Here is a 14166-nt window from a genome sequence, read left to right as displayed (position 1 = left end):
TACTTGCTTGTTCCACCAGCATCCAGTAAGACTAAAATCATAGGCAGCTGTGCTGGTAAGAGCATCACGCAGCTTTACTGAAAAGAGCTAAGCTGCTGGAGCTGGAAGCAGGCAAGGCCTTGAGTCAGCAAGCACATTGCTAATGCCTTTATTAATGAACCCTTAAATAGTTATATTGCTCAAAGCCAGCTGATATAGTATGTGTTGTTTTACCTTGATTAATTAAAATATTGATTAATGAGGAAGGATTGACATAGGAACTTAAATGCTATCTAGGATGTATGTATACGGGCCAATGTAACAGCCAGAGAACAAAGGCAGCTGCGTCATAGGCCACAACAGTCTGCTTTACCAATACAGGGGCTAACCCTGATAATCAATGCTTAAAGCTTCTATATAATTCAACCTAACTAATACAATACAGTTTGCTTTTAATCTGACCATCTGAAATTTTCATAATATATAAATTTAAATTCTAAAATGTTTATATGTTTAAAGTGTTTAAGTGTGAGCGTGTCAGTTTACTTAGTTTCCTTTAAGTTTGGGGGTCGTTGAAGGTTTTTCCGAAAAACTTGTTTAAATTCTGGTGAGTCCAAAGGCTCAGCAGAGTTGCCATGTCCCAAAACAAGAACTTGTTTCCTCAGTTCCCTCAAAAACACAGCGTCCTTGGCTCTTAAGTGAAAAGCAAGCATGCAGGCCACATTAAAACCAAAAGCAGAGGCCCGTAATTAATAGTGCCTCACTAAGCCACTTCAAAAGATGTCAAGCAACTCCTTTTAATAATCAATAGTTCTAAAACCAATAACAAGGCATATACACTTAAATGCTGGCTGACTTAAATATAAATGTGCGTGCTAATATAAGAGCCTAGCGCTGTTAAGTTGTGGCATGCAGCTGCACGGTGGTCTGACGGAGGCTAAGCTACTGCTGACGTCACGGGCACATGTTCAGGAAAAAGTCCCTAACTTTTGACAATCAACTCTTAAGCCCCTATAGTGCTCAAACTAACTAATATCATAATGAATTTATGTGAATTTCCCCTTGGGATTAATAAAGTATCTATCTATCTATCTATCTATCTATCTATCTATCTATCTATCTATCTATCTATCTATCTATCTATCTATCTATCTATCTATCTATCTATCTATCTATCTATCTATTATATAGTGCCATCTATCTATCTATCTATCTATCTATCTATCTATCTATCTATCTATCTATCTATCTATCTATCTATCTATCTATCTATCTATCTATCTATCTATCTATCTATCTATCTATCTATCTATTATATAGTGCCTTTCATTCCTGTCTGTTTGTCTGTCTGTCTGTCAGTCAGTCAGTGATGAGCAAACTCCTCAGTGTTCACTTCGCCTTGAGTTCAGAGAAATCACGGAAGTGTTTGTGAATATTGCCAAACTGTTCAAAATGCTTTAACGTCAATGGGGAAGAACTAACTGAAGTAGATGTGACTGGATTATAATGGTGTGATCATCTTTAAAGATTCTCTGATGGCCAGGGAAACGTCTGCCAACTATATTGGACTGATTATTGTAGCCAAAAAGGTGACCTGAGCTGTGCGGCAGCAATGCCAACCACTACATCACCATGCCTCCATCAGATCAAAGAAGTAAGAACGTAGTCAGAGACGCACAATCATATCACTATTATATAGTGCCTTTCATCTCTATCTATCTATCTATCTATCTATCTATCTATCTATCTATCTATCTATCTATCTATCTATCTATCTATCTATCTATCTATCTATCTATCTATCTATCTATCTATCTATCTAATACAATAAATTGTATTTTAATCTTATTGCCTAAGGCATTGAAAAGTCCTAATATCAAAGTCAAAGTGAACTTTATTGTCATCTCAACCATATACAAGTATACAGATAGACAAAATTGCAAAGCTCTGGGTCCACAGTGTAACAAAATGAAGTGCAAATAAAAAATGAAAATTAAATTTAAAATAGAATTAAAATTAAAATGTAAAATTTAAATTTAAAATTAAAATTAAAACACAAACAAGATGAGACATTGTGTAAAGACAAGATTGATGCAATGTATGGTATTATGCAATCTAGATACATAAATATTCTCAATAAATATGTAATCCTCTTTAATAAAATCCCTGTGTGCATCCAGGTGTCCGTGTGTGTGTGTCTTCTGGTGAAGTGTGCATGCGTGGGGCACGGTGTGATGCGCGATATTACTGTCAGAGAAAGTTACAAGCGTTTTACAGAAATACAAACCAGTATTACTGCGAGAGGAAATTAAAGGTACACAATACAGTGACTCATATTACAGCCACATACAAGCCAGTATTACTGTCAGAGGAGATTAAAGGCATATTACCGACGCGCACGCCTGTATTACCGCCAGAGAAAATTAAAGGTATATTACGGACGTACAAGACAGTATTACTGTCACAGAAAATTAAAGACACACAATACACGGCGGCAGCCCACGAAGAACAGTCAGCTCAGCAAGTAAACATCAACAAAAGAAAGGCTGAAAGACAAAGAAAAATACGACCAACAAAAAGAATGAGGTCAAAGTCCCTTGCCATTTAATATAGACTGTTCCTACTAATGTTTATGCACTACTGTTCTAGCGCCCGTTATTGTAACGGGCTAAATGACTAGTATAATAAATAAATAATAGATATTGTCATGTTTGTTGGGATGGATAAAGTGCTTAATTATTGACCATTTCCATTTTGTGGGCTGTTGTTGTGTTCAGTTATGCATGCTTTGTAATGTATCTGCCACAAACACACACAGCAAAGTTCATCCTGCCTGTTTAATCCTATGGTAGCATAGCCGGGGAGTTTATATTTGTAAAATGTTACCGTTCTGTACTGCTACTTACAGTTTAACGCTGTTATCAAACTTTTTGTTATTTGCATGCTGAATATTATATTTCTTTACTTGTAGTTTCACACCTGCTGTTTATTAATAAACTGGAGATTAGTACACCTTGTGTCAAGTCAGTCTCCAGGTCGTCATATTGATAAAGCGAGGAGTTTAGCTGCCTGAATTTCTATTACAACATAGCTGAGATCAGAACAGATATAAATAATACAGAAATTATCACTGTATTATTATAGTTGTTTAAGACGTGTAATTCACAGCAGAAGGATGTCAAAGTGCAGTGTGCAAAATCCTTAAAGGTCAGTATGAGATTTTCAGTTCTTCTCTACATGCACACTCGTCTTTGCAGGACAGGGGCTCGCATGTATAAAAGTTCTGTTTTTAGAGGTGGTTAAGGCCGTGTGGGAGATACCTGGGGGCAGCCTGGTGTTAAGGAGTCTGACAGCTTGGGGGTTAAAACTCTCCTGTAGCCTGGCAGATCTGGCTCTGATGCTGCAGTATCTTCTCTTGGATGGCAGAAGTGTGAAAAGTCCATGTGAGGGGTTTGAGGGGTCCTGCTCAATGCTGCAGGCCTTGCGGACACTGCGTTTGTAAAATATGTCCTGTAGTGAAGGGAGAGGCACCCCAATAATGTTCTCTGCTGTCTTCACTATCCTTTGTAGGCGCTTGCGGTCGGATATGATGCAGTTCCCATACCAGATAGTGATGCAGCTGGTCAGAACACTCTCAATGGTGCCCCTGTAGAACATGGTGAGGATGGAAGGGGGAAGACTTGCTCACTTCAGCTGCGTCAGGAAGTGTAGTCTCTGCTGGGCTTTCTTGATTAGTGATGAGGTGTTATGTGTCCACGTAAGTTCCTCAGTTATGTGCACACCGAGGAACTTGGCACTCCTAACAGTCTCCACATCTAAACTGTTGATGCAGAGTGGGATGTGATTTTCTGAAGACCACGATTATCTCTTTTGTCGACATTGAGAGATAGATTGTTGTCTACACACCATGCGGACAGCCGTTCCTCCTCAGCTCTGTATGCTGTTTCATCATTCCTGCTTATCAGTCCCAGCACCGCCGTATCATCTGCAAAGTTGATGATGTGGTTGGTGTTGTGTGTGGCTGTGCAGTCATGAGGAGCAGTGGACTAAGCACAGCCCTGCGGCGCTCCACTGCTCAGTGTGATGATGCTGGAAGCAAAGCAAGTGAGAAGGACAAGCAGCCTCTGTAACAAAATTTTAAAGTTGCTCCAGGCCTGGGCTCATCCTAGCTAAAAGCACTAAGACTAATAATAAAGCATATTGATCCTTAATCAAAATTCTCAACATCAGCAGGTCCTGTTGTGGCAGGGTGCACTGGATTTTTGGGGTGAACTTCATTTTCATGGCAAAGAGGGACTTTGCAATTAATCACTCTCCAGAACATTCTGGAGTCGATGCAAATTTTCATCATAATAACTGAGGCAGCAAAAACTCTGTGAAAATTCATATTTGTGTCATTCTCAAAACTTTTAGCCACGACTGTAGGGCATCAAACTGAGCCTTTCAGTTTTTATCTCTGTTAAGCTACATTACATTCAGGTGCAAACTAAGGTAAATTTACCAATAACATTATCTTCAAGGATTGGGCTCTTACGCCACCTCAAATGCCATTGTTCACATATTATCCATGTTAGAGTAGATCTATTTAAACTACAAGTGGAGTTTATCACAGCTGGAATCTGGGCACAGATTATTGTAATTAAGAGATGTGTTTGTTTTGACTTTCTTAACTTGGGCGTCAAAGCGGCTTACAAAGAATAAACATTTTGTGACTAAAGAGAATTTGTGTGAAAATGTGCGATGCCACAATATTGCAACTAAAGCGAAGCTACGAGGAAACATTTACTACCACATCCTAAAACAACACTCGCATACGCTCTGAACTTCTTTTTATTGTTTTTTTCCATCACATGTACTGTAAATGTCATTGGAATGGAGTTTGTCATTTTTGAACCCTGTTGCTGTACAACTCCCAGAATTTTGATTAATCTAATCACGGAGGCACAAGGAGGTGTATATATACGGGTCGACACTTGAAACGGGGGGATAGATAAATCATGGGAAAAAAAATGGAAGGATATAGATAGATGGATCGAGGAAAAGAGATAGCATGCGGTTAAAGGACGGAAAACAGCAATCATAATGTTACGATCTTGCCACCTGGAAAGTGGAAACACCACGAGCTGGGGCCCCGCGAAGGAGCATTAGCCGGTGGCGCTCTGGGGGCTAGTTCGCCCCACTGAAAGCTCAAGTGAGTGGGGTGAGCAGGGCAGGTGTCCTCCCGAGGGATCTGAGGAGTGACTGTGGTAGCGCGAAAGATGGAGGAGAGCCAACCTCGGACGGTCTGGCAGTGACATCTGTAAGGAGGTCAAGACGGAGGTTGTGTGAAGGAGCTCGTGGCTGTAGGGTCTCCGCCGGCTGAGGGAGCAATGGGTAAGCCGGGGAGAAAGAGAGACGGAGGTGGGCCGGAGAGTAAAGAGAGAGAGAGACTGCGTTTTAACTACTGCATTTTACCTCGTATTTTAAAGGATTTATTTATTTGATTTTATACCCCTGGACACTTGTTTTTATGGATTTATTGAACCTCTGAGGCACTGCACTTTGGACACTGTTTGTTGTTTTAAATAAAAGCACTTATGCAGTTTTTGTGAAATATCCCCTGGCTTCATGTGAGATTTGTCCTCATGTGTCAGCTCATCTCGGTGACATTACAGACGGTGTTGGGTTCAGGGGTCCCGGAAGGCGTTGGGAGCATGGAGAGAACCCGCATCGTCACAATATCTTTTATCATGTTATCAATTACGTTATGAATTGCTATTAATGACAAGTACAGTATCTTACTATCATGAGTCCATCCCAACTCATGTGATGCTGCAGTATCTTCTCTTGGATGGCAGAAGTGTGAAAAGTCCATGTGAGGGGTTTGAGGCGTCCTGCACAATGCTGTCAGGCCTTGCGGACACTGCGTTTGTAAAATATGTCCTGCAGTGAAGGGAGAGGCACCCCAATAATGTTCTCTGCTGTCTTCACTATCCTTTGTAGGCGCTTGCGGTCGGATATGACGCAGTTCCCATACCAGATAGTGATGCAGCTGGTCAGAACACACTCAGTGGTGCCTCTGTAGAACATGGTGAGGATGGAAGGGGGAAGACTTGCTCGCTTCAGCTGCGTCAGGAAGTGTAGTCTCTGCTGGGCTTTCTTGATTAGTGATGAGGTGTTATGCGTCCACGTCCCACGTCCACGTCCCAATACAAGGCACCCCTCACTCATGCAGTGCCTGTCTGGTTTTATTTAATACTGGAAACGGTGCAGATAACAGATACATTAAAATAACACTTACTGTTTTGCAGAGGTTACGAACGGAGAATCGCCTACTAAAGCAAAGGATCGAAACGCTCGAGAAGGTAAGAAAGCTGATTAATTTAGACCGAAACTACATTCTCAGTAACATCGTTTATTTTTCTGTAAACTTTATTATTTATTTTTAGTTACCTGAACTCTAATCCTGTCTCAGACAGTCTTGTGATTGGTGACTGTGACTACCCAGAATCCTCAGCATTGTCACTGCTGTGTATGTGGCGGGCCCCTTTATCTGAGAATGATAGCTGAAGTGCTTCCAGATGTTTTTAAAATTGGAGCACTGACTGATGAAGGGACTCGGTCGGGGTCTTGCAGTGAGTCAGAGAAGGGGCTTCAATCCAGCAGCCTTGGTGTTTAAGGTCCACTGATCTAAGCCACAACCGATGACCAAGTTTAGTCTCAACCCAGAGAAGTGGCCATTGGTGTTGTTACCTTCCATGTACAATACGTGCTGTTCTTTTATTACAGATTATGTTTTAATGCAAATAAATTGGATTGTTTGGATCAGATCAGTGTTTGCTTTCATTTTAAAGGTTTCCAGACAAGTCAAAATGCAGTGTACCCTTTACAGTGAATATTCTTGAGCTCTGCATTGCTTGACGTCTCTTCCTGTACTGTGAAATTTGTTGGTCATTCTTCTTCTTCTTCTTCTTTTTTGCCCTCTTTTTCTTCCTCATGTCACCCTAATGCCCCCATTTGTTGCCCTGTTGCACCTTTTTCAACATTCTTTATCTCACTTTTGTCTGTTTTTGTACATCTGATCTCGCTTTGACTTTTCTTTCCACTTCATTGTCTGTATTTCTATTGTTTTCTTCGCTGTTACCAACACGTTTTTCATTCCTGTTTGTTATTTTATTCCCTAACTAATTTCATACCTGATGTCTTGGTATTCCTTTTTTTGTTTTTCTCTTCTTCAATGCTGTCTCTTTTTACTTAATTGATCATTTTTCACATTCATTATCTTTCTATTTTTTTGTTGTTGTTGTTAATTTTCTTCACTTTTCCTCTCCCTCCTGTTATTCTGTCTCCTGTTATTTCCCCCTTTTTTTGTTCTGTAGGAAAGTGCTGCTCTGGCAGATAGGCTGATCCAGGTATTGTATTTAAATCGTCACCCTCCATCACTTAACCACTCTCACCCACCAATCCGTCAACCCCTCCAATCCCACCTTAATCCACCCCACCCCCCCGTATGCTGCATGCACACTGTCCCCTCACGTAAACCTGTTGCTGTCCTGAGGTTCTTGGAGCACTTACTTCACTTCCGCCCATTTGCACACCAAGTAAGATGGTACACAGAATTAAAACAAATTATGTGCAATAATAATAATAAAAAAAAAAAATAATCCAGTGGCAGATGTTTTCATGTTCACCTCTGTTACGGCGTGAACTGTTTGGTCAGCCATTTTAAACAGGACTTGTGTTCAGTCTAACCCCTCATCACATTTTCTTTATTTCACAATTTTCCATTTTTTTGTTCTAACTGTTTGTTCTTCACTTCTTTGGGTTTAACAGTGTGCCATTTGGAGAAATCCGCATTAAGCAGCTAAATCTCTCTGTTATATAAAAAAATCTTGGGACGAGACATAATAAGAGAGAAAATTTCACATCCCACGAGATGAGACTTTGTGCCAAGAGATGAATTGAAAACCTAAGAGGTCCAAGCTTTGGGGGGCAGAAATAAAAGACAAACAGTAGGAGAAGAAAAGACAAAGAGTAGAAGATGAAGTAGAACGTCGTAAAGAGGTTCAAAAACGTTGGCACGATACACATGCAGAGCAGGTTAGAGATTATGAAAGTACTAAAATTCAAAAGTCTCAAGAAACTGATAGTAAAGATCGCATTAGCTCTAACAAACGGAAATTATTACTCGGTGAAATAACGGAACAGTGAAAAGAGATCGAATATATGGACATAGGTGATATGACAGAAGTATGTAGATATTGTCCAGCTTTATAAAGTTTAAGTCAGAGACTTGTAGATCGTCTAATTTGTGTTGCCATCAGGGAAAAGTAGTGTTTCTTCCCAATGAAGAGGCGTAACCACGAGAATTAAATGATTTGTTGTTTGGTGAAAATGAAATCCACATACACGAGCGGCAGAGACGTGAAGTGGCTGGCGCCCCCACGGTCCACTCACTTCTCATTCGTGTGAATGCTATTGACAGACACAGTTCCTGCGCTTTCAGCTGCAAGCGAGGTTGGAAATAAAAGACAAAGAGTAGATAACAAAGTAGAACATCGTAAAGAGGTTCAAACACGTTGACGTGATACACATGCAGAGCAGGTTAGAGATTATGAAAGTACTAAAATTCAAAAGTATCAAAAAACTGATAGTAAAGATTGCATTAACACTAACAAGCTGAAATTATTATTCGGTAAAATAACAGAACAGGAAAAAGAGATTGAATATATGGAGATAGGTGATATGACAGAAGTATGTAGATATTGTTCAGATTTAAAGTTTAAATCGGAGACTTGTAGATCATCTAATTTGTGTTGCCATCTGGGAAAAGTAGTGTTTCTACACAATGAGGAGGCGTATCGGTGAGAATGAAAAGATTTGTTGTTTGGTGAAATTGAAATCCACATACACGCGTGGCAGAGACGTGAAGTTGCTGGCGTGCCCACGGTCCACTCACTTCTCATTCGTGTGAATGCTATTGAAAGACAAAGTTCCTGTGCTTTCAGCTCCAAGCGGCGTCGGAAAAAAAAGGCAAAGAGTAGAAGATAAAGTAGAACGTCGTAAAGAATTCAAAAACATTGGTGCGATACACATGCAGAGCAGATTAGAGATTATGAAAGTACTAAAATTCGACAGTCTCAAGAAACTGATAGTAAAGATCGCATTAGCGCAAACAAACGGAAATTATTACTCGGTGAAATAACGGAACAATGAAAAGAGATTGAATATATGGACATAGGTGATATGACAGAAGTATGTAGATATTGTTCAGATTTAAAGTTTTCGGAGACTTGTAGATTGTTCTAATTCATGTTGCCATCAGGGAAAAGTAGTGTTTCTTCCCAATGAAGAGGCGTATCCGCGAGAATTAAAATATTTTTTATTTGGTGAAAGTGAAATCCACAAACACTACAGGCAAAATATCCACATCTACAATAATCTGTTCGCGTTCACATCATTCAATGCTTAAAACGTAGATTTACACGATTCAGGACCATACGCAATGAGAATCTGTGGTATCACAACAATTAAAGCTACTACAAGTTTAATTTCGAAGAAACCACAATTCGGTTAGTTTTATATTTATGATCACGGAGAAGCGATGCAACATAGAATCGAAAGAGTTAAACGATCAGACGTATTAGAAATTCTACAGCCAAGAATGGATACAAATCCATACGTCCAAAAGTATGGCACTTTACACGAAATTTATCTGCAAAACACGGACAAAGAAGTTTTCTTGGATTTCTGTATGAATCCAAAAGATCACGCTCGCATATATAATAAACCAACATGTGACGAATTGTCAGCGGTAATAGTTTCGAATGACGGAGATATCAAAGACAGAGTTGATATTTGTGTTTATCTGAAAGTACACCACGATTCATCGCAAGCGACAGATCAAGGAAATGACTAGTGTGTAGGGGTTGGCGAGCGAAGTGAGTAGGTGGCAGAGCCCCCTTGTGCTAAAAAAAAAAAAAAAAGGGTAGCACATTTCAGGGGTTACGTATTATTGTTCTTCTCTTCGGTTTATAGATAATCCCCTCATTTTATCCATCCATCAAGCCAGCTATCCTTCTTCTAAATCCGATGAATTCTAAGCAGGGCCACTGGACTATCATCTCTATATCTATAGAAAATCTAACGTCTGTATGTCTGTCCGCTTTTCACGAGAACAACTATTTAACGGATTTAGATTATTTTCGACATTCAACATTTCCAATAATACTGCTTACAGCTAACCATGGAATATCGAGCAGGGATTGAATTTTACAGACTGTCTAATGGCAATGGCGGCATCCTATCACAGCACAACTCGGCTCTTCAGAACGGCCCGTTTTGTTTCACAAATGTTTGTCAATGGAGACGGCATGGCTAGGTCTCATGTGGCAATTGGCCTGATGGAAACACCTGAATTATGAGTTGTATCTCCATACTTTTGTCCACATACTGTATGTCCAGGGGGCTCCTAAGTGATCCTGCTGACCGTTTGTTCTAGCTGGCAGCCTTAAAAACGACATTTTGCCCCTTTAGTGAGCTGCCGTCTCCTGCCTTATTGCCACCGATATTTGCCTTTTCATTCATGAACACCTTTAGCAGGTTAGTTACGAAGTCTTTACGTTCATATGATGTATCTGTCTGTCTGATATCCTGCTAATTCATCCATCTGCTAACTTCTTCATAGTTTTAAGATAAACACTTTTGCCATCATCCCTTCCCTTGAAAACTGTTTGCATGTGGAACGCTTTTTGGAGTTTTGCAAATGTCAAAAATTGTATGTAAGTCTTGAAACGTCACTCTTTTCAGAATTACTAGTTGAAAAGTTGTAAATGTAAACCTCCATTCCCCTTTTTCCTTACCTTCTTCCCCATTTCAGTAATGAAAGACTAATCGTTTGGCGTCTTAAGTTTTTTATTACTTTGGGCACCAAATTCCTGCCTGCTGGTTTCAGGGTCAAGTGACGCGTGCCCTGGAAGCTGAGGAAAACTATGTGATCAAGAGGGAACTTGCTGTCGCCCGTCAGCAATGTGCGGCCGCTACGGAGAATCTTGAGAAGGCGCAGGAAACGATACGTTTGCTGCAGGAACAGAAGGTAACCATTCATTTATGTTTGCAGTTTCAAATATGAGGTCCGACACAAAAAAAAAAAAAACGAACCCTGTAGTTTAGGGACCAAGAGTTTGGAGGTGAGAATGTCCAGGGTGTTGTGATGGCAGAGTGGGTTCCCACTGGCCAGATGGTAAATATGCAGTATTACGTTGAAGTCTTGACGAAATTGCACAAACATATGAGAAGGAAATGACCAGAATTGTGGAGAGGTTAGGAGCAGGCGCTGATAGAGCGCATTGCCGCACCCACCTAATGACAAACCAACTCAGGATCCCAGATTAGAACCCGAGTGCAGCAAAAACTGCGTACTTAATAAAACACCTTTTAGTTCATTTTCTGAATTTGTTAAATAAAAAGAGCTAAAGGCACTGTCTGAAATTTTTTTGTTTTGGACCTCGTATATATGTGTTAATTCTATCTGTCTGTCTGTCTGTCTGTCTGTCTGTCTGTCTGCCTGTCTGTCTGTGATGAGCAAACTCCTCAGTGTTCACTTTGCCTTGAGTTCAGAGAAATCACGGAAGTGTTTGTGAATATTGCCAAACTGTTCAAAATGCATTAACGTCAATGGGGAAGAACTAACTGAAGTAGATGTGACTGGATTATAATGGTGTGATCATCTTTAAAGATTCTCTGACGGCCAGGGAAACGTCTGCCAACTATACTGGACTGATTATTGTAGCCAAAAAGGTGACCTGAGCTGTGCGGCAGCAATGCCAACCACTACACCACCATGCCTCCATCAGATCAAAGAAGTAAGAATGTAGTCGGAGACGCACAATCATACATGTAGTCAAAACAAAGTGGAAATGCCAAAATCATAGTCAAAAGTCAGAACAAAATACATAGGTCTTTTAAAGGCAGAAAATTCAAAGTGGTGTGTCATGATTGAATTGTTCTATCATTTGAAGTTGCGCTGAAGGCTCTCCAAACTGTCTGTGCTAATGCTTTTCACTTTTTCTTCTGTCAAAAAGATAGAAACATCTTGTAAATAGTAATACATCTTTCATTATTATTATTTCTTAGTGTGTTTATTGTGGGGGGTTGTTAGGCTCGTTCAGGGTTTTTTTTTTTTAATCTGCACATGGCTAATTATGTATGCACAGGGCACACACCTCCTTCTCTTATACTAATGCAAAACTCGAAGATCAACCTGCACATTTGGCGACAAGCAGAGGTAACTCGTTATTTATGCTGTATATATTTCATAAAAATAAATATTTGAGAACATGCATTATTTACTTATCTGTTCTACCTGTAAGTCCCACAGAGTCTGTAATGCAAATGATCAGCGTTATCTATCTATCTATCTATCATATAGTGCCTTCTATCTATCTATCTATCTATCTATCTATCTATCTATCTATCTATCTATCTATCTATCTATCTATCTATCTATCTATCATATAGTGCCTTTCATCCATATCTATCTATCTATCATATAGTGCCTTTCATCCATATCTATCTATCAAATAGTGCCTTCTATCTATCTACCTATCTATTATATAATGCCTTCTATCTATCTATCTATTATATAATGCCTTTCATCTATCTATCTATCTATCTATCTATCTATCTATCTATCTATCTATCTATCTATCTATCTATCTATCTATCTATCTATCTATCTATCTATCTATCTATCTATCTATCATATAGTGCCTTTCATATCTATCTATCCATCTCTCTCTCTCCAGGAAAAATGTCTTCTCACTGCTAACTGAAGTTAAGTCCTGTAATTATATATTCATCTTGCCAGAAGACACTTTGGATTTGTTTTGGGACCACGATATGAAATAACTGGTCAATAATTGAGGATGTCACAATGTGTGAATATGATATATGTGTGTGTGTAAGAGTGAGAGTGGTCCCGGTGATAAACTACAGTCCTATTCAGTCCTGTTTTCAGTCTTTTGCCCAGTCCTGGCGGGATAGCCTTTGGCCCCCTCAACCCTGAAATGGAGCGAGAACGTTTCCAGAACCCACCTACTGAGCGCAGTCCATTGAGGGCCACAGTGCGTGCCCAGCCCCAAGTGCACCTGAATGTGATGCCGTGAGCATATTTTCTAACTTGCTTAAATGATGTAATTTGGCACATATATAAATCCTTTATTTTGCTGCTTCTGTGGGGTTTTTACTGTCAAGATTATGTCCGATTACACGGTTGTGAGGTTTCCTGTGGCATCTGTTTGCAAAGTTGAGTGAAAATGTTCGTGTAGTCATTATACAGCTTTTATCTTGTAGCATTTTAACTTCCAAGTCTCTGTCTTGATAAAACCCAGCAGTACCAATGCAGCCCCCCAAACACCAGCAGCTGGCTGGCATACCTCGATGCGTTTAACTGGCACTCAGGTGCAGAACTGCCTGTTTCAGTTGCCATCTTTCAAGATTTGGGTCAGTGTGGTTTATTGTGTTGTGGCGCATCAATAAGCAGATGTAGTCTTAATCAGCACAAGCTTCCATTGTTAGATGAAATTGATTTGATTGTCATTAGTTGTTTTTGTAATTGTTAACGTATTCTTTTGATTGTTGTGAATATTTTCAAATCCAGCGTTTCTGCTTCTGATAGCGTGAGGTATGTTGAGTTGGGAGGCCGTTGATGTAAACAGGAATTATCATTAATACTATTGCTGGGGTGGGGAAGGCTTCTTTACACCATTCAAGTAAGCATTTTTAGAAATTAAAGGATGGGATTTGTTTTTTTTTTTTTTGCAGTATATAATATTTGTTCTGGTAAATTTATTTCTAGGTTAGCTGATTACATGCGTCAGTATTTTGATTGAGGTCAATTTATTGTGTGTGTGTGAGTTCACTCTATGATGGTGTGGTGCCCTGTCCAGAAGATTATTCCTGACTTACTCCCCGTGTTTGCTCCGGTAGGCTGCAGCCCCTCGTGACCCCGCTCAGGATTAGGCAGGCTTAGAAAAATGGTATGGTGTGGCATAAATATGCCCTGGGTATCCAAGACACCAGACTAGTGACCAGTCTACTTAGGAATAAGACATAATTATAGCTTATGATTTAAAACTCTAAGGATTATGCTAATATAACTTGACTTAAGTCTTAAACTTTTAAGCGAACCAAAGTTAGAATTTAAAT

The 14166-nt window shown here is 39.7% G+C and overlaps 1 protein-coding gene across 2 annotated transcripts in view; it reads left to right on the top strand.

Moving 5' to 3' along the window:
- The window catches only part of evi5l (ecotropic viral integration site 5 like), a 213768-nt gene that overhangs the window by 95331 nt on the left and 104271 nt on the right, over positions 1–14166 (top strand). Inside the window, exons 11-13 of one of the 2 annotated variants that reach the window (XM_051920678.1) lie at positions 6270–6323; positions 7338–7370; positions 10913–11053. In XM_051920678.1, the coding sequence (XP_051776638.1) occupies positions 6270–6323; positions 7338–7370; positions 10913–11053 (228 nt within the window). The remainder of the gene's footprint in view (positions 1–6269; positions 6324–7337; positions 7371–10912; positions 11054–14166) is intronic. The other variant, XM_051920679.1, reaches the window with a different exon arrangement.

This window comes from Erpetoichthys calabaricus, chromosome 17 (assembly GCF_900747795.2).
Source record: "Erpetoichthys calabaricus chromosome 17, fErpCal1.3, whole genome shotgun sequence".
NCBI classification, from domain to species: Eukaryota; Metazoa; Chordata; class Cladistia; order Polypteriformes; family Polypteridae; genus Erpetoichthys; species Erpetoichthys calabaricus.
Note: the sequence above shows the minus strand (reverse complement) of the source record. Positions and strands in the feature narration are given on the sequence as shown.